The 21,005-nt window shown below is 40.8% G+C and overlaps 1 protein-coding gene across 1 annotated transcript; it reads left to right on the forward strand.

The window, feature by feature from the left end:
• The first annotated feature begins 12,304 nt into the window (after positions 1–12,304).
• klf17 (Kruppel-like factor 17) lies at positions 12,305–14,970 on the forward strand. Its single transcript, XM_040142744.1, has 3 exons — positions 12,305–12,498; positions 12,653–13,763; positions 13,877–14,970. Exons 1-3 carry the CDS (start codon positions 12,418–12,420, stop codon positions 14,050–14,052), a joined length of 1,368 nt encoding a protein of 455 aa, XP_039998678.1. The 5' UTR covers positions 12,305–12,417; the 3' UTR covers positions 14,053–14,970.
• Positions 14,971–21,005: the final 6,035 nt, after the last annotated feature.

Genomic DNA, 21,005 nt, shown 5'->3' on the forward strand with positions numbered 1-21,005 from the left:
TGAAGGATAAAAGTGACACGAATCTGCGGCTATTTTTAGGTGGGCATACAGTGAATACCCCTGCCCAGACGTTGTAACACACCGTATACCTGCATATACACACCGCTACACGCGTGCTGCTCTATATACAGAACACACGTAATTACATATGTCAAAGCAGCTCTAGGTTAGTGTTGTTTCTCATTGCGACTGTTAGTCAGTTGTCATGTTGATTGATTGCTTATTGCTTGCAGAGAAATCCTTTTAGTCAAGTTTCCAGCAAGTTTTTTTTTTGTTATCTGTGTGTATAATCTCATTACATTTTTAGTTAGAACTCCTTCATGACATTTTAATCATTGGCAAGTTTGTGCAAATAATTGTCAGGCATCTCAGCCGATATTGCCAAGTACCTTTAAAATGCTGTTCTTGGAAAATAACATAAAAATAATAATAATTAAGAGGTTAACTGGAGGGTTATTTACATCAGTATTCCAGAATAACAAGAGTAACTAATGTAAGCAGGCCAAAGATTGAAAGTGATTGTGTAAGAGCAATGATTTTTGTGTGATACACTTCTGAATTTGTATCTACCAACCATAAAGGTTCAAGAGTGGGTACTCAAGTGTGCGTGTGTGTGCCTGTTTGTCATGTAAATACCTGCATGAGAAATGAGGCAGACATGTCAGTTTCGAAGTTAGAGTATTGACACATATTCACTGCAATTTCAACACACACACACACACACACACACACACACACACACACACACGCGAACCACAGAGGAGGAATCTGGATTCTCTGCCAGAATTTGGAATGAAATCACATTATGTGATCTGATGCCAGCTGACACCTACAGCAATACCAAACCTGTGTACTGTATAAAGCCTTCCAGTGGATGTGTTTGTAGCCATGCCTGAACCTGTTCGCACACCTGAGGGCACAGAGGAATATCATTTAGCTAACATCCCGAACCACAGCTATGTCAGCACTCTTGGGTATTGTATCACTGACAATTCCAAGAGAGAAAACATTAACGGCAAAATGAAGTGCTGATTTAAATTTCTATTCAAGTCTACATGGCAAAGCATACAGATCACTGACTTGTTTTTGTTCTTTTTGTTTTGTTTTGTTTTGTTTTTTGTAAAATCTGCAAACTCTCAGCAACTGAATTCCAAAATGTCCCTCTCTCCCTCTTCCCTAACATACTCCTCGCCCCTCCTCCACTAATGAAGAGGACTCCCAGCCTGGTCCCAGTCACTCATCCCGCTCCGCTCCCCTTTGTCTCTGCTGGGGGGTTTGAAGGGTGTAATTGGCTGAGCCTGCTCCGGTGAAAGCAGACCTCTTGTCTGGGGACACAAAACCGTCTCTCTGTGTGTGTCTGCAGAGCCACAAGGTCAAAAGGACATGCTGTGTTCAGACACACACACACACACACACACACACACACACACACGGTGCCCTCTTCACTCATCCTCCAGCCCCAACAATCAGTGCAGCTACCTGGGAAAGGTAATTATTTGCTCTCACGTCTGTCTTCTAGCTTTCAGAGCTCTCAGCTGCCCGGTCGAAGAAGAAACAGACAGGAAAAAACTTTGTAATCCACTTTCTCCTCCATGTTGGTCACATTTTTGTCCCTTTTCCAAACATTTCTGATTAGCTTCCAGTTTTTTTGAATAAATGCTGTGTTAATGTGTTCAGAGTGTCCTGCAGAGCTTTGCATCCTGCAACCACTCCGCTTGCTGTGTGTCCATCAACACACACGCGCTCGCCAGGATGCACATGTTCCCACATGGTAAGTTGTACAACTGTAGAACAGAACATGATGGAAAATGTACTGCCAGGTGATAAAAGGTGTAGTTTGGCCTGTATAAACATGATCTGAAGGCATAACTGCTCCGAGGGCAGAAATAACGACGAGGGAACAATGAGCAATGTATAAAATAAAACATTTATCGTTCATATAAATAAATAATTAATATAAAAATAAATAAATAACTGAGTTTAAAAAGAATGTACCAGTCCTTTAAAATGACTACCGTCTGTGTTTAGTAGCCTGTTATCAGAAGGAATGGTGTAGGGCTTGGAGTAGCAGTTTGTTCTCCTATGATGCGACAGCATTTCTGTTCAAGAAAGCGCTAAATACACAGCTTCTATCTTTGCTCGCATTCGCCCTTTTCACAGGGCTTCAGAGTACGTTGGCGTAGTCAGAAGATATGTGGTTTAACGGTTCCACTCACTCAAGCATTGCCAAGGGGTCTCTTTAGTTTGACATCCCAGTGTTGATACTTAACATCCAGGTGAAAAGACGTAGAAGTTCAACCGGTATGTCCCTTTTTCCCTTCAAAGTTCCAACTTAATCTAAACCATAAATCAAAGCCTGACGTGAGTGACACTCACTCGCCTGTCTGTTGACTCCATACTGTATCTAGCTATTGTCTTTATCATCTAAGACTAAGTGAGAGACACGTTATAGTAACTTTATAGGAAGTTCAGTATCAGCAGTGGATTATTGAGATGATTATTCCTAATCTGCTGCACTGACTGTAATGCCTATATTTACTTTCAGTTTTCATGCAAAGGAACAGCAGGTGAAACATTTTGCTATGCAAATGCTACACAACCGTCTATTTTGCACACTATTAAAAGCAGTAGGCTTTTAACTCCCACAAACAGCGAAATACAAATACATAGGCAGTCAGCTGGTAATACAACCAACAAGCATCATTTTCATTTACAACTTTTGTTGTCTGTTTATCTTCAGGCTCTTTGGTTTCAGTGAAAGGGTTGCTGCAATTCAACTTCAGTAAGAGTCACAGTCCAGTTAAGGCACCTGGAAAGATAAAGAAAAGCACATCAACAAACAGAGTTGTTGCCCTCGGAGACCTCACGTCTCCGTTTCGGTGAAGGATCTCTCTGGTTCTCACCCTGTCCCCATTAACAAAATAAACTGAAATTAAATCAAGAGTAAAGCAAATCTCATTAGAACTATTACATCATTTCTGCCAGAAATGACAACACTCAGGCATGAGTAATACTTATCTGTCTTCGAACACACCATGTACTGTATTTTTGACATAATAAAGATATGTTTCATGGGAAATACACTGTTAATGCTTCTAAACATTTAGAATTCTTCCTGGCAGCTTATACTGCAAAAACATATTCATGTATAAATGAGAATATGGTTAAAGTTAAGTTTTAACATGCAAAAGCTGCGTAAAAATCTATTTCTGTGTGTAGATGACAATCACAATTCTCAAATCTACACTGACAATGTATTTTATTCTTTTCCGTTACCGTAAGCTTGCAAATGAGACCCAAATGCATGAATGACATCTGTATTTACAAATTAATGTTTTGCGCAATTTATGCGTCTATTTAAGACAGGGAAGCACGTTCCACATTGGAAGGATGTCAGCATTAAACTAGTGTCTCACCAGTGATGTTTTCAATGGAAACTCAATGCTCCGATACTCTACCATCCTGAACAAAAAAGAGTCTACAGCTAATCTAGTACCTCATGTTCGGCTGTACTTAAGCGCACCTCTGTTTTGGTCAACACTCTTATATCAGCATGCTAACATACTCATAGTGACAATGCTAACATGCTGATTAGCAAATATAATGTTTACCATGTTCCCCATCTTATTTTTAAGTTATGTTATTACGCTGTCAATTGCTAAATTGCACCCAACACAAAGTCCGGCTGAGGGCTGATGGAAATGTCATTAATTTTGTAAGTATTTTGTCATAGACCAGAGAAATGGACACATGGACATTTTGGTGATGGTGCTACATGAAAACTAATGGGATCACCCAAATTACAATTTGTAAATTGTAATGTATTCCCATATGAATGCCTGTACCAAAATTCATGCCATGCATCCAATATTTTTGAAGACATTTCACTCAAAACCACAAATGTGAAGCTAATGATGGTGCTACAAGAAAAGTCAGGGGTTCACCAAAGTGATTAGGTTTCATCAACTGGGGACCCTGAATGTGGTGGATTGACAGACGGACTAACATTGCCATCCCTACCGTCACGCTGCTACCTTGGCTAATAACAATAAGCACAGAATTGTTCATATCTTGTCAAAACTGTACAACGGCGAGCAGCAATCACCTACCAGGATCCTGCTTATATCAGTGACAAAACTCTTACCCTAATAGATTTATGATCTGCATGGGTGGCCCCGTTGGGAATTGAACTTCTAACCCTACCATGAGACACCGTATTGACACTGAATACACAGTGCGTTATACACAATACATCACCCCTTGGCCTCTCACTCACCCATGTTGTGCAGTAGCTTTCTTTAACTTCTCTATAGCCCGTGACAGAAGGCAAAGAAACGAGGTATTTCAGAAAGCACTACGTCATTTGACTTCAGTAGCAGATATTTGAATTTCTCTTGATTGCTACGCTTGCAACTCTCTTAAAGTAGAACAGGTTGGATTAACCATTGTCATAGAAATCTTAGTGAAATGCTTCCCAGATTGGTTTCCTGGTAAATCATGTCCCCACACAACATGTACTGAGATGTTTGGTCTTACAGTGACACAAAGTTTCTCATGTTTTGGTCTGAGGGTGAAACGGTGCCCAAGTGGTCTAACAACAAGAAGTGCACGTGTAAATATGATACACACACATGCAGAAATGAACACCATTATATGTTAAATAATAACCAAAAATGTCAAGCATTGTATGTTTTCCTTATGACGCTTACAAAGGCACAACAATGGCTGTGATTGTGTCCCTTTGTCATGTGTCGCTCTAGAGTATCATCACTGTTTAGGACAGTAACACAGCTCAGTCACTGAAAGACGAGCTAAGTGGAGCAGCCAAGATGGATGAAGAGCTATCGCTTCTTGCCTAAGAGCATGAGGATTGCTCCTGAACAGAATATATACACATTATGCTGCAACAGCAACCCTAAACCATCTCCCTGTTTTGGCGCACAATGTTTCTCCCATTACCTCTTTATTGATGCACCTATTGTCAGCCATTTTCTTTAAACAGAAACCCACTTGTAATGATATAAGCTGGCTATTTATGGCACAAAGTTGGACGACTAACAGCCGTGTCAGGTCCCTGAGTTAATGACTAGGCCTCTTGTGTATCCTGACCTTTATATAATAGAATGGAATACAATTTTTGTGTGAAAGTGTGAAACACATTGTTTCTGGTTATTCTTTGTTGTTGTTGTTGTTGTTGTTGTCTTTAAACATGTTTGATAATGTGACCTCTAAAGTTGTGAAAGTGAAATTGAAATTCATTTTGCTATTTTACAGTTATTACCAAAAGAAAGAAAATTAAATCTTATTTATTTTTAATAGTATACTGGGAGTCATTGCTAATGTAAACAAATTAGGCTTAGGCTAGTTAGGCTTCCAAGTCGAATACAAACTTAACAGCATGATGGGCACTCCCAAATGTTGAATGTTGTAACGGGATGACGTCTTAAATCGCTAACAGTACATAACCAACAGTAGGCTTGTTAAGAGGAGGGGGGTCCCTTAGACAAACATTCGCAGGCTGTATTGTTAGACATGTTTCAGTCTATAGCGCACCAAGAAAATTAGTACGTCTCCTTGCATCACTTGGTCTCCAGTGTCATCCAGCCACTGCTATACGACACACCCACCCAGAGGCTTGAGACCTAGACTTCACATTTCAGTTCTGCTTTAAAGATACAGATAGGTGACATATGCACGGAAAAACATGTTTAAATTAGTGGAGAAACAACTTCTTTTTTTTTAAAATAAATATTTTAAAAGCATTTCATTGTGTCATATTTGATTTTAAAGGAACTGAGCAAATAAACTGCCAGACATTTGCAAATCAATTGGAAAGTAGATTTCACAGTTGTGTGAAAAAGTTGATGTTCTAGAAATACCTGGTTAAAACAGGTTCTAATAAGAATAAAAATTAATGGTTTCACTTGCCTGCATTATGCTGTCTGAGACTTTCTGATGTTATGCTAATTCTTGTTTGACACTGTTACCTGCCAATATGTGGGAAGTACCAGTCACTCACATTGGTTCAAGGTACATACAAAGTATCTTTAGCAAAATGAACAGAGAAAATTGCGCACCCAGTCTAGAAATGCTTTTGAGTGTGTTTTCCTTGTATTGTTTTTGACTTTAACATTGTGTTTCATTTTGTTTAAACTCAAGTTAAGTTGACTTTCCAAAGTTGAGTACAGTATTCGTACTTTAACTCCTTTGGTTTGATGGTTTTATTTGGGGCATATTTCTTTTCTACATCTCTGCTTTCATTCTTATGCTTTGGTTTTCACAGCATTTCTTGATAATCTTCCACCATTGTACCACTGTATGTTTATAACTAACATAATGGTGGTCTCTTTCCAAAACACAACTGTCAATAGGTTCTCGAAGCTCCATATTTATTCAAGTGTGTCATAAAAATGTGTTGGTTGTGACACGAGTACACTGCCATGGGAAACACACACACACACACACACAAAAGAAGTCCCAACAGGCAGAACAGGTAAATGGGCCTTCAGGTAAAGAGTGAGCTGGTAGCCAGATAGGGGCAGACTCTCGGCTGCTGCTACAGACTAATATGGAGAATTAAAGAGCTGAAACTGAGACAGAAAGAAGTGAGACCGGTTCTTTCCAGTACACTTGAATAAAGTGCTAGATCAGGTAGAATAACAGCTTCTGGCCTTTAAGTTGGTATTTTACATGTAATTTTAAACTCATATCCTCGGTTCTTCACTTCAAGCACCATGAAAGTTTGTTCTTATTTTTTACAATCAGTTTAATGCCGTGTGCCAGAAGCTTCATTCCAACACAATTTTTATTTAAAGAAAGTTTGATTTTTTTCCCACAAATTCACAAACATGCTAAGTATTTACCAAAAATCAACAGGTTAGTATGTATTAGCAAGTAGCCTTATAAAAACTTTTCAGTCATAAAACTTTTCTCAGGATTCCATCCCTTGTATTTTATTGCCATATCCTCAAACATTGTATAACTCAGACCTCCCCCCAATGTGGTCTGAGCGATCGGATCTCAATGCATTCTCAATGCGTCTTAGGTTCATTCACACCTGTACTTTGAGCCGTCCACTTGTGAACAGATCACCCGAGATGCATGTTAATGCCAGGTATGAACAGGGCCTAAAAGTTGGTAATTGTTATTGAGACTATCCAAGAACAATGCAAAACCTGACCCAGGAGGTACATGCATATTTGGGCTGGTTTGATTTTGATTAAGGAGGTCACTTAGCATGTGCTCTGTAATAATAAAAAAGCATTTCAATGGCTAAAGACTGAAAGTAATGATAGGAGTAAAATCAGTTTTTCATCCAGAGTGACACTCAGACTAACCAGGGACTAATGATAAGTAAAAGGTACCAAGATATTGATTATGATAAAAATGATGCATTGACTTTTAAGAATGTACAAACAGTCATGAATCTCTCTCTTTATTTATCACTCTGCCATCATTACGGTCCCAGCTCTTCCTGATTACTTCTGATCCTGATCACACACACAAGATACGTAAATCAGCCGACATCCTGCTAAGTATGTGTCAACCTGATCTCATTAGTCAAACAGCTAGCTGCTAATGGCTTCATTAAAGCTGAATGCTACTAAACCATTTAACCTCCCTGAGCTTTGCCCACTGGAAATCAGTAAACCACTTAGGACTGTTGGTAGCTAAACACTATAGCAAGCTAATGATATTTGTTTGATATAACAAGTGACTTAATTAACATATGGGATCATATTAAATCAGGTATGTGACTTCATTTTCATTTATTGCATTTTACAAGTTTTGGATGCTTCTGTCTCTAAGCATATTTACCAGATTTCAAACACAATGTGAACAAACAAAAAATTAAAAAAAATTAAATGTATATATCTCTTTCCACATGTATGTATATAAGTAGGTGAATAACTACGGAATAAATCAAATAAGTTGGCCCATTGGGAACCTAATAACTTAAAGCCAATAAACCCTGCAATCATACATCAACCCACATCCCTTCTAATCCAGTCTAGTCTGGGCAGCCATAAAGAGTCTCCCACTCTTGCAGTCAGACTGTTTTACCCAACAGGCGTCAAACTCCGGCCTCAGGAAGACCAGAATTACTGATTACAGGGCCTCAGGCTGATGTTATTGCTGTTCTTCTTTCCCATGATTCTTCTCAGCGGTTTGCGTTTGTTCTTATTTCCTCTCCTCCCCACCTCCTTCTTATATCTTTCTAGAAGGTAACTAGCCTGTCTCTGTGCTGTCGTTGTACTTTCTTTTTTCCTCTCTAATCACTTTGTTGCTTTTTCATGCCATGCACGACGGCATATTTATCCAAGATAACAGTTGGGTTTCCCCTCACTTTGTGGGTGATGAGGATAATTACTATTAGTGTGTGTGTGTGTGTGTGTGTGTGTGTGTGTGTGTGTGTGTGTGTGTGTGTGTGTGTGTGTGTGTGTGTGTGTCCCCATATTCTCTTAAGTAGATTGTTCCTAGTTATTCTGAGCACAGCTACAGTTTGGACAGGAACACAGAAACAATGCAAAGGCATGGTCATGTGTGTCTGTGAATGAGAGAGAGACAGTGATTGTATTGAACATTTGCATGGAAGAAACAAACTTCCAATCAAATGACTTTACATTATACAAGGTCCTTGTGCTCTATGATTACTGTGAAAATTCCTGCGTCTTTTGTGAGCATTAAAGGAAATATGAAACAGGGCTTGTTAGGAGTTGACTCATTAAATCAGTAGTTCCCAACCCTTTTTCTATGACATACTACCACAGCCCTGTTAGATGAACTCACTTAGGCCTTCTTCAACACTACCTGTCATGTTCCAAATATGTTCACTTGAACTTGGGGTTATTTAACATGGTTAATTATATAAAGCAGAAAGTCTCCGTGCATATAAACTAATGTTCAGGTCAGTTTGTTCAAGATTGCATTTGTACTACGACCACGCGGAGTGGCCGAAGCTGCAAGGGTCACTTCTCTCACCATTTGTTCATTACCATTTCAATCCATTTCAGTTTATCCAATACATTTAGCTAATTTAACTGTTTATCCGTGCTTTTACCCATCTACCCCAACATTTGTCCATTACTATTCTATTTTAACCATTTAGCTGTTCCTTGTAGTAAAGTATTTCAACCATTTATCCACTGCTTTTAGCTAAATATTTGAACTGTTTATTGTGTATTCATGACTTTTACCTATTATTTCATTCTCCATTTATGCATTACTTTTAACTGTTTAGACCTCTGTGCTCAATTGCTAAGTACTTTTTACTTTACCATCAATAGTAACACATTTGTTAATTGTTTTTTTTTTTTTTTTTTTTTTAATCAGTTGAGATAGTCAATCTTTTCACATACCCCCTGGCAACTGCCGAAGTACCCTGTGTGTTACAAGTACCCTTGGTCGGGAACCACTGAGGTGACCATCAAAGACAAGAGAGCTAGAGAACATCTGCTGACAACGTTTGCAAATGCAAATCAACTCTCTGTCCAAAAACAATAAAGAGCGTTCCGGTTCAAAACAAGAAATCCTTCCCTGAATGAATCAGAAAATTGAATCAGACCTATTTTAGCAACAAGTTCCAATCACCAGTCAAGATAAGAGAACAATGCTACGAAACATAGACATACTCCAAGAAAAAACTAGACGTTTTTTTAAAATGTAGAAACACAAACAATTGAACAAGATAACACAGCTTTTTTATCTTTACTTAGGAAACATTTGAGTGTATCCAGGGTAAGACATCTTGGTTCTCTCTGTCTGTCTGCTTAACTGTAATCTTAAGTAATTGTGTTTAGAAAACACTTAAGGTGGAAGACTTCCTCCCTTTCTAGAAAAGAGAGTGACAAAAGGAGAAACCTGAGCCCAGGGTGATTCTTTATCTTTATCTGTCTCTCTTTTCTAGGCCAGTTGCTTTATACATGGCCTGAGTTTGATGATTCTTTGATGGAACAAGATAGAGCATAGCTTTCTCTGCAGGGGAGTTCACAACATGTTTTCAGCAGGTTTGAGTTTTGATCTTTCTGGTATTATATTTCAATACTTTGATTTTTCAAGGACACCTAGACATAAAATCTCAAACAGAATTATTATCGCTGCATAGAAGGTTCTGTAGTACAATACAAAAGTTTGCTATAAATTTACCACAGGGCATAATAGTGCCCTAAACACAAAATGTCCTAAATAGGTATTATCTTCAATCAATCGATGAAAGTAAACTCAGTCAGTGGTGAGCCATGCAAGCAAGAGCCGCCCTGTATCTGCATCCTTAGTTATTACAGCTAAAGGTGACTGCAGAGTGAAAGTAAAGGAAACAAGTGTCTAGTTTTCCTCAGGAAACAGAGTCCATTTCCACTTGGCACATGGACAGAACCGGAATTTGTTCTGCGTAAGCCCAGCTGGTTAAAAATAACGGAGTATAAAGGGAGAGAGCTGCAGGACGCTGCCTTTCACAACACCTGCAGGAGCAGAGAAAGAAGCACAGGAAGAAACACTGGCATTAGTTTGTTTGCCTTTGTTGCAGTTTGGGGGATTTACAGTAAATCAAACGCACTTTATCTAATTAAATCTAATCTAATGAGATATGGGACCAGGGACTTGTTATGTTAATGCAAAACTTTTCCAAAAGTAACTATCTACCTTTTTTGTTTTTTTAAAAAAAAGCAGTGATGCCTTTCGTAACACATAGAATGAAAGAAAGAAAGATGTATATGTCATAGATATAGTTTGTCTTGTGTCAAAAAGGACTTTTGAAACTGATATTTTATTTTCTTAACCCTTGTTTCCTGTTAGTGTTAAAGATAATTATTGATTTTTCTTTTTCTATTTTCTCATGACCATATAAAATAGCAATATGGGCTATGCGGCTACACCACATGAGGGTGTATTTTATGTTTTACATGTTACAGGTGTTAGGCATGAGCAGTATCTTCCTTTTGTTTGCCAATAAGTCATTCACAGACAGGTCACGTCGGTTAAACCCCAGAGAGGTCTAACTCTGTGATGGACAAACCCCGGTGAAACTCCGACAGCAGACGTCCAAACAGACTTGTTCGGACTTTGGGAGAGTTGGTGCAGCGTAGAAAGTGCTCAACACCGGCCACAGTTGTAGAGAATGAACCCCCATGTTATTTACTCGTTGCTTTACAGCTGTGGTGTCTGAGACACCGAAATGAAGGAGCAGACTTCTGAAGCATGTCACTAGCTCCAAATCGTTTTTATCTGTTGTCTGTGTATATATATATATACTGCATATACTACTGGTTGTTCTCCCTCCCCTCTCCACTATCGAGACCCATCCACCTGAACATTACCATAGCAATGACTGCAGGGGACATTACAGGGCCTGAGGGGGGGGGGGGTCATTAAGAAACATGTAGTCCTTTGTTGACATCCAGATTAACAGGTTGTTTCGATGGGCTTCGGGAATGAGAGGCCTCTTCGCACGTCTGTGTTTGTGTTAAGCATGCAGGGATCAAGTTGGGACAAATGAATGGTGTGTGTGTGTGTGTGTGTGTGTGTGTGTGTGTGTGTGTGTGTGTGTGTGTGTGTGTGTGTGTGTGTGTGAAGAGGCTGGAATGAAACCATGAGAGACTCTTGTACAGTAAGTGTCTCTGAGAGACAGTCACTCTGTTGGGTCCAAGGGCAGCAAATGATGCAAGCTTGACCCGATCTCTGTTTCTAAAAAGTATTCATACTTTTGGATTTCAAGTACTTAAAGCTAACACTTTCAGGCAACTCGAACGATCTCGACGCACTGGAAGTTTGACTCTCCTGCACTCGATGACTTTTGCCAGGTTTAGTATCGCCCCCTGTAGCCTACCTGCCTCCAGGGGCATGTTTGGTTTCCCATGGGAGGGAAACCGCTGCGGTGGAGCTGAATTCGATACCTTCACGCTTCTTCACACACTTGGGCGCCTTACTGAAGGATGAAAATACAGTGGGAAAATGTGTATATTTTATGAATAACCCTCTGGCAAAGTAGAAAGTGTAGTTTCACGCGTGTTTTGAAAGACGCGCACTCAATTTCCAACAGCTCGGGGATTCAAAATAATACGTATGTATTTATTCATCCTGTAAATGCATGTGTTTTTTCTAATGCGCTCCAGGAACGTACCCGCTTGACGTACCTGAATTTCATTTGATGTTTGCTGGTACCGGGTGCTGTGGGGGATCTGCGCTTGCTTCAGTGTGCGTGGGTAGGTGGGGGGGGGGGGTAGAAGCCACACCTCCAGCTATGGGGCACAGGCGCTATAAGAGGCTCCGTCAGGACTGTTGATACTCACATCCTGAATCCTGGAACGCTCCTCGGCCGCCACCGTCACCGCACAGGCGCTTTATGGACAAAAAGGACAGCGTCTGTTCACATTCACAGTTTTGAACTCTTGCTCAGCCTGTCTCATCGAAACGGTCGGCATGGCTGTGGCTGAAGTCGCGATGCCCGCCGTGACATCGTTCCCAAGTGTTCAAGCCATGGAAGGAAAACAGTTCGACAATGTAAGTAGAGAATTTCTGAGTTTGGAAATTGTTTAAAAAAATAATGAAAAAAATAAAACAGCCTTTTTCTGGTGACTATTAATACTTTGCTGTACTTTTAGTTCAAATTGCTCCTTCACGTTAGGCTCACAGGGTTTTTTTATTCTCCGTACAGCTGTGCAAGGTGGATGAGTGTGCACTGAGCGGCGCAGAACACCCGCTCATTGAAGTGGAGTTCAGCATCGTGCAGTCTCCTGCTTTACCCCCCAAAGACGACGACGAACTGGGGAAATTCCTGGACCTCGAGTTCATTCTGTCTAACACCATCGGCTCCGGTGCTGTGAGCAACAGCAACATCTCCCCACCGCAGCAGCAGCAGCAGCAGTGCGCCTATTCTCTGCCGGAGTCTCCGGAGAGCTGCAGCGGCGGTTCTGTGCCAGATTGCAGCGATCACCCCTCCCCTCACCTGGCCTCACAGAGCTACCACGGCACGGCGAGCTTCACGGGCTCGAGCCCAGTCCGCAGCCTCATGGCGGAGCTGCTCACGCCCGACATAAGCTACCCGGGGGAGAGTTCACCGGAGAGCGCAGGCAAGGCGAGAGACGGGCGGGAGTACACCGAACTGCGAGCGTTAAATCCGGTCACCATTCCAGCTGCTCCTGCTCACCATCAAGTGGCCGCTTCTCCGCCGCCGCTTGGATACAAAATTAAAAACGAGCCTGTAGGTCAGTCTTGTATGATGGCTAATGCCGGTGGGGACTTTATGGGACAGATGTTTGAGAAACACCAGATGCGCACCGTGCATCCGGCAGCCTTTACGCATCACCACGCTACACTTCCAAGTGCGTTGCCGGGGTTCGGTGCGCACCCCATGCAGCACCCTGCTCCTCAAGGACACACAGACTGTCACTTGGCACAAATGAGCTCGCATTCTCATCCTCATCATCACCATCTCCAAAGCCAGTACGTGAACGCGCTCTACCAGCCGCAGTACACACACCAGACTGTGCCACAGTTTCAAGGACAGTACAGCATGCACAGAGAGACCATGCGCGTTCACCAGCAGCACCACCCAGCCTCTATGCAGGGGATGATGCTCACCCCACCCTCGTCGCCGTCGTTGCTGGAGTTTTACGCGCAGGATGAGGTGGGGAGCATCAAGCAAAAGCGAGGCCGCAGGTCGTGGGCCAGAAAACGCGCCGCGACGCACAACTGCGAGTTCCCGGGCTGCGGGAAAACCTACACCAAGAGCTCCCACCTCAAGGCCCACATGAGGACACACACAGGTGAGCACGGTTTACAGTCAGGTTTTGAGGACCAAAGTCAGATCAGTTGTTTACCTATTTGCTTTCGTATTCATATTGTAATCTAAACAAATTCCTCTGCTCGTGTCCCTCAGGTGAAAAGCCCTACCATTGTAACTGGGAGGGCTGTGGCTGGAAGTTTGCCAGGTCAGACGAGCTGACCCGTCACTTCAGAAAACACACTGGACACCGACCCTTTCAGTGTCACCTCTGTGAGCGTGCGTTCTCCCGCTCAGATCACCTGGCTCTCCACATGAAGAGGCATATGTAGGCCACATTGAGCATACGGACATTTTCGGGATCGTGGCCAGAGCCTCCCAGGAAGAAGCACAAGTTGCCCCCTCACTACTGGACACTTTGTGTGTCTGGCCAAAACTAGTGAAACAAAACGTTCCCGTAGGGACCTTGGTATATGTGTAGTGCCTTGGCAGAGAGTCTCAAGCAACCATATCAGGCTTCATGGCATTTGGTCCCATGAGGTACCACAAATTTATTCCCATAGGAGCAACTTGTGCTGATGGTTTTCAAAAGTGCATCACACACCACATATTCAAGTGCCTCTCTGTCAGAAAAAAAAAGAATGGATACTGGTATTTTTTGTACATATCTGTGCATATATGAATATCTTTGGCTAAATTATAGTAGTATTTAAGACACTTCCTCACCCTGTCTTTTGAATAAGTTATTGATTGTTGGTGAGTGCCTTGATAAGACTGTTCCCAAAGGGGAAAACTCACTGTGGGCAGGACCCATTGTACATCTGTAAATTGTATTTTTGTAATGTTTACATCTTATGTCTTGATGCTACTCAAATCAGGTCAGGGTTTTTTTTTTAATTGTATTTTCTCTTGGTTTTTCTTTCTCAGATTTTATAGATTTGCTAAGCATTGTGGGCTAGGCCCACGTTTCTGTGGTTTTGTGAAGGTCTGCTTGAGCAATGCCAAAAATCTCTGGTACTAAAAATAATCATAGTCATTTTCGGGATACCAAGATTCAGGTGTCAATCAGTCCTCACTTCATTCCAATTTAAATGTTATTGGTCGCTCAGTTATTTTAGGGACACAAAACTGTATTTTGTTATGGAAAATAGGTTTTTTAAGAATGAAGAAATCCACCCTAAACTGTTGTATTTGAGCAGAATTGCCACTCAGATGTATCATTCTCCAAGGATGCTATTGTTTTTATTTACTTAAGGGCTCAAAAATAAAAGTACTTTTAAAAATATGTCTGTGATTGACTTTTTCCTACTCCCACGATCTGCTTTGGTTTGCCTCAAGCTAATGATTTTTTATTTGTTATATATCACTCTCTCTCTCTTTTTTTTTTTTTTTTTGATTAGTGCAGCATGACTAAATCCCTCATTTTCGCACAATGGAGTAAAATGAAAACAAAGCTCCTCTGTGGCTCAAGGCAAATGGTTACAACTCGGCAACTTAAATGCTGTTACCGTGTAAAGGAGAAATTATTGTTCAAAATATCTAATAATATGTCCATGTTGTTTGAAGTTTTTTCTTCCTTTTTCTCAAAATTGATACAGATTAGAGAAAGTGAACTGCTCTGTTGTAACTGCAGTAGATTGAGATAAACATTAGTACAAGTTGTAGGTGTGATCTGACATCACATGATCTGCAATATTGATTAAAGACACTTTGCAACAAAGGAGTGATGTAATGACAATTTGCAAGGTTGGCGACTCCCATCAGGTAAGTTTGTGTCAAAGCTAAATAAAGACTGCCCTCTAATGTTCATTCATATAACAACATTTGCCCAAGGTTATAGGCTGTGCTTACCAGTTTAAATGGATTAGACTTTTTGCATGTTGGGGATGTACTGTTCTGGTCTATATAGTGTTTCATTGCGTTGTATGTTATACATCCAGCAGTGGAAGAAAAAAAATCATCCAAATTCATCGTTATGTGCCTGCCACGGTAGACCCGGGCATAACACGAAGCGTGGAGTCGACCCACTCTCTCTGCTCCCAAGAATGACCAGCTTGAATGAAACTCTCTTGAAAGACATTGTGCTTATGAAGCGTCATCAGTGAGCAGCATCAAAACAAGAAACAAAAGACAGAGTTGCCGAGTTGCAGTGAAAACCCAAAAGAATCCATTATACAAGCCTCCAACCTGGGGTTCAAGCCAAGGGTGCTGGGTTTCCTATATACAAAATGCACAATTTATAAATATTTACAGACACGTTTTGGCCTCAAGCTATCTTACACAAAAACTACATAAACACAACCTGAAGCTGTCAGTTGCACAACAAGCAAAACTGTACAGAAAAATGTCTTCACAAATTAAAGCAACTGTCTATGGGAACTGAGTGGAAAAGTGAAGCCCGGCTGGTAGTTGACTTCTGGTCCTTTTATACACTGAGCAGCCACAACATTATAACAGCCTACTGGTTTTAATGTTGTGAATGGTGCTTAATGGTGGATATATACACAGGTAGCTGGTTTTAATGTTGTGGCTGATCGGTAAATGCCAGAGCTGGTGAGGGAGAGGAAGTAATCAGAATACAAAAGTTATAAAAAACATGACATCTAGTTGTAACAGAATTGTATTTGAACTATTATTTTTCTTTTTACTATTGAGTGTTTATTCTTTTCTTCTTTCCTTTTTTCTTTTGCCACGTTAAAATATATACTCTTGTGAGAATGCTAGTTATAAATGTCACCATACTTAAACACGGGTAAATCTACGGCATGTACAATCACAATAATGTTTAAAATTAAATTGGATGTGGGCTGATTATTATACATTAATCCCTCAAAGATAGATTAATCCATGAATAATAATCACAAAATAATAGTAAATGCTAATCTAAAATGGGCTTACTGTGCAGATTGCTCATTGGTATGATAACCGAGACGCATGTCTCAGATGCTGAAACAGGCTGCTGTATACACTGCTGTCATCTGAGTTTTGAAGTCAGATGACAGTCATGTAGAAAACCAGTGTAAAGCCTCCTGTCTGTGTTTTGTGCTTCTTCTTTGTCGTTCCTTAGTTTCTCCACTAGATGTCCTCTTCAGTGTCTACACGCAGTCTTGGGCATCATTTTATCAAGCTGATTGTGTGCAACCGTTTTAATTAGAAATGCGTGTCATGTGTGTTCAGAGTGTTGAGATCCCTTTGTTGAATTTGTCGCTTCGATCCTGCCACAGCCTCGTGCAGCACGTTCTCTTTGTTGCTATAGCTGTCTATTTTCTCCAGTCACACACGGTTGAAATCACGGAGGACTTTGTCTGGTCAGACGTACAATTTGATTTTGAATCTTCTTTCAACAAACTTCCATAAAATGCGGCCTGACTGTAACCGAGCTCTGTATCATATTTAAGGCACTTTTTGGAGATACTACCAGTATTACCGCACCATCGTTTTCAGAAGTCATACCTAGAGTCACTGCTGTTTGTGCTGCTGTACAGGCCCACTTTTCCCAAGTATAGCCAGCGATATATCGAAAAAGCATAGTGATAGATTACTAAACTGCAATGATAATTTAAATGTAAGAGAGAATGACCAAAACAACCAAATAACATCACCTACACTCTGGCTTTTCTGTGTGTTGACTTTTTTACATGCAAACTGGTTGCTAATTGAATCATTAGGGTTTCAATTACGGTCTGAAACCACAGCCTGTCTGAGTGTTGTTGCTGGCCAGGTGCCTCCCTTTATGGCCAAAAGTTACCATCTTCTATTGGCTGCTTCCAGCATGATAATGCATCATGTCACAAAGTAAAAGTTGTATCAAACTGGTTTCATGAACATGACAGTGAGTTCAGTGAACTTCAGTGGCCTCCCCAGTCACCAGGTCTGAATCCATCAGAACACCTTTAGGATCTGGTGGAACGGGAGACTGGCTGCATGACTGTGATACAATCGTGTCATGGAGCCGAATCTCAAAGGAATGTTTCCCACATCTTGTGGAGTCCAGGCCGCAAAGAAGTGATGATGTTTTTGAGAGCAAAGGGAGGTACTACCCAGTCTAAGTATGGTGTTCCTAATACAGTGCTCAGTGAGTGTATGTGTCGTGTTATACCCACAAACACAAAGCATATCATTTTCTAGTAAGTGCTGGTGAACCACAAGGCCATTACCAACAGTGGCAGCTGTCTTTCTAACCACACATATTTGCTTTTACACATGTTTTTGGCTGCTCAGTAAAGTCTGTATATCCTTGAATATGCAGTGCTGTGATAGGCCTGTTTCACAACAGACATCCTGACATATAATGAGGAAAGCGCAGGTGTTACTGATGACATTAAATAGGGCTCTGTTATATTCCAGTGTCCCCTGCTGTATAAGCCATGACAGTGTGACAGTGAGCTGAGGTCAAGTATCTGTTGAAAAGAAGTAAAACTGATCAGAAGGAAGTTGTGTTTGAGTTATGCTATTTTGTGTGCAATGTATTGATCAGTAAGGATGCTTTGGAATAGGTTGGAGCTGGAGCTGAAGCGACTGGACGTGCAGGTGCTACCGTCAGCCACACAGAGGCAGTATAATGTCACACTGACAGTGAACAGGCCACTCCTGAGAGCTGGGTTTAATTTAGGGCCGGGGAGCGATGGAGCCGCACTAAACTGACTCTCTTGTTGAGCAGTAGATGAACGAATTGCAGGAAAATTACATTTCCAAAAAAGCTAAATAAATAAATAAATAAAAGTAAAATCTAAAAACAGACAATATAGAATCTTACTGTCAAGTATAAGGTTTGATTTCCCTTCAATCCAAAAGTATGAAATGCAAATACAATAGATGATATCAAGCCAGCAGTTCTGGGCTACTACAACTGAAAGAGACTTTTCATATCAGGAAAAGCACAGGTGGAAGTAATAACATTAAGGAGTCATGATGGTCAGTATCAGGCCCTTACCAGTAACACCTCTGCTTTTTCAGCATTCACATGTCAAAACGTCCCCAGTAACAAGGATAACCTGATGCCGCACACTTATATGATTGTTTAGTCGCAAATTATGTGTCAAATTGCTCTTGTCGGTGTGCACTTTATCTTCACACTAACATATCGTGTGGATTAAGAAAAATACAAACAAACACACACAAAAAAACCCTACATGCTCTAAAGTCAGCCAGAAACTGTACAGTGGTGACACTTTCAGGTTAATGTGTCTACGGTGAACGTCTTAATTCACAAATTATACGTCTACTACAAACTACGACAAAAACAAGACCAACTGAAGTAATTTGACAAATCATTTTTCTTAGTTAAATTTCTGTCCTTAGCCATTCAATGTATTTTCTCACAGTTTGTTTCTTCGGGTTTTGGCTGATACCTGAATCTGTCTGACCATAATTTTAGCATTTTGTTATTTTAATTAAGATGAAAACATGACTTGTTTCTGTAGCATCCAAGTGCTGATGAGGCCTTGACTTATTGGTAACACTCATAGGAGCTGTAGTCTGCTGAAGTAACTGAAAGCCGGAGGGGCCAAAGCTCACACAAAAGTGGTCCTTGGCTCTCCACTATTCCACCTTGGGTTGTTGGACTGATACCAAATGACACCAAGATGGATACGTACTGGGCAACTTTTGGAGAAAGTCTAATTAGGTGCCTAATTCTGTGTCGAGCCCTGAAAGCAAAAAGATCTACAGAAACATTTGTCAAAACAACCCAAGAACGGACTAGCACTGCATATGGTAATTGCAGTTTTCTGTGAGTGGCACACTGCAGATAATCTCCCTCATAAGTACCCGTACTTATCTACTTTTAAAACAGAAGTGGACGAATGTTTATGACATGTGCTGACCTGATCGTTGCCTAGCACTGACTCATTGAAGAACAATGGCAGAAAGCACTTGGTCAGTATACTACCTGTACTTGGCACCTCTGAGGCAACCTAGACTGGGGGGAAAGCACCAGTCAAGTTAGACACGGACAGAAACCAGTACGAATCATTGCCCATATATAAAACATATCATGTACAAAGATGGAGCATTTGAATGAATTTTTCATACAGTGAAAAAAAAAGAGAAAAAATAATTACATGGATGGATAGAAGATTTTTAATTGGGGCATCTGGTTTTGAAAGATCAAACTGGCTGGCAAGTATTCACCACCTCATCCATCCTCCGTTGCTAGAATATTTGACAGCCTTTGGAGAAATGTCGAAATAAATTTCAAACTGAGTGTACTGGAGCCCTGAGTCCTGTACGCAAAACTGCAGACAGAAATTAGACTTCTATGCAACATGTATAAAGTTTTGATAAGCAAAAAAATGAGCAGCTCCTTAAGAATCTGTCTTGATCTTAGGTATCGGCAATACAGACAAACAAAGTGGAAGTGGAAAATGGACTGCGTTTCCACAGTGATATGATTGGTTGTTTTATTATTATAATTATTTTTTTCAGAAAAGAGTTGCCTTAGATCACAAAACATTATGGAGCTGGAGCAGCATGCATTAGGGGGAAGGCAGGTACATAATGGACAGGACACCAGTCTAACACAGGGTTGAAACAGTCAGATAACAAACTTCACATCTACTGGCAATTTGTAGCCCTTTTCCACCAAAGGAAGATTTCTGGGCGCCCAGGAACCTTTTTAGGAGCCTTACCTGAACTTTCCTGCATTTTGACCAGAGGAAGAGTTCCTCAGCCATAGTTCCTGGCCCCCAAAAAGCTCAATGCTCTGGTGGTTTTTGATAGTCCAGGAACTATTGGGATGGATTTACAGTGCTGAATGTTGCTCACTGGCCAAACACAAGACCTTAAGGCTTCTACAAATTGAGGTACCTTTCATTCACTCAGTACGACAGCAGTGATTGCCAGCAGACACTCCTATTGTCAGGACATTACAAATCACTGTTGAGAAATGAATCAGTCTTATGATTTGACAAAACTACGGTTAAAGTGCAGTTGGTTTTAGAGAAAAAAACAACTTGGTTAAGTTTAGGGAAAGATTATGGTTTGGGTTCAGTAGTCTCCCTGGGGGGCTACAGCCGCTGGAGGGCTTTGTCACTTAAACATAAGTCATTTTGGAGTATTTACTGAACAGCGTTTTCCTCTTGCTTTCCCTGAAGATTGGTCAAATGCAGGATGAGGTATGTACATTTATTTTAGGTATTACATATGGCCTGTGCCATTAATTTGGGGGTTTGACGTTACCATCTATTTATCTGTTAGACAGTCTGTCTGGCCAGCCTGAAACCTTTTAATCCCCTTTTGGCCCAGGAAAAATGATCAAGCAAGACTGCCAGCATTTCAGGTCGTT

This window comes from Xiphias gladius, chromosome 14 (genome assembly GCF_016859285.1).
Source record: "Xiphias gladius isolate SHS-SW01 ecotype Sanya breed wild chromosome 14, ASM1685928v1, whole genome shotgun sequence".
NCBI classification, from domain to species: Eukaryota; Metazoa; Chordata; class Actinopteri; order Istiophoriformes; family Xiphiidae; genus Xiphias; species Xiphias gladius.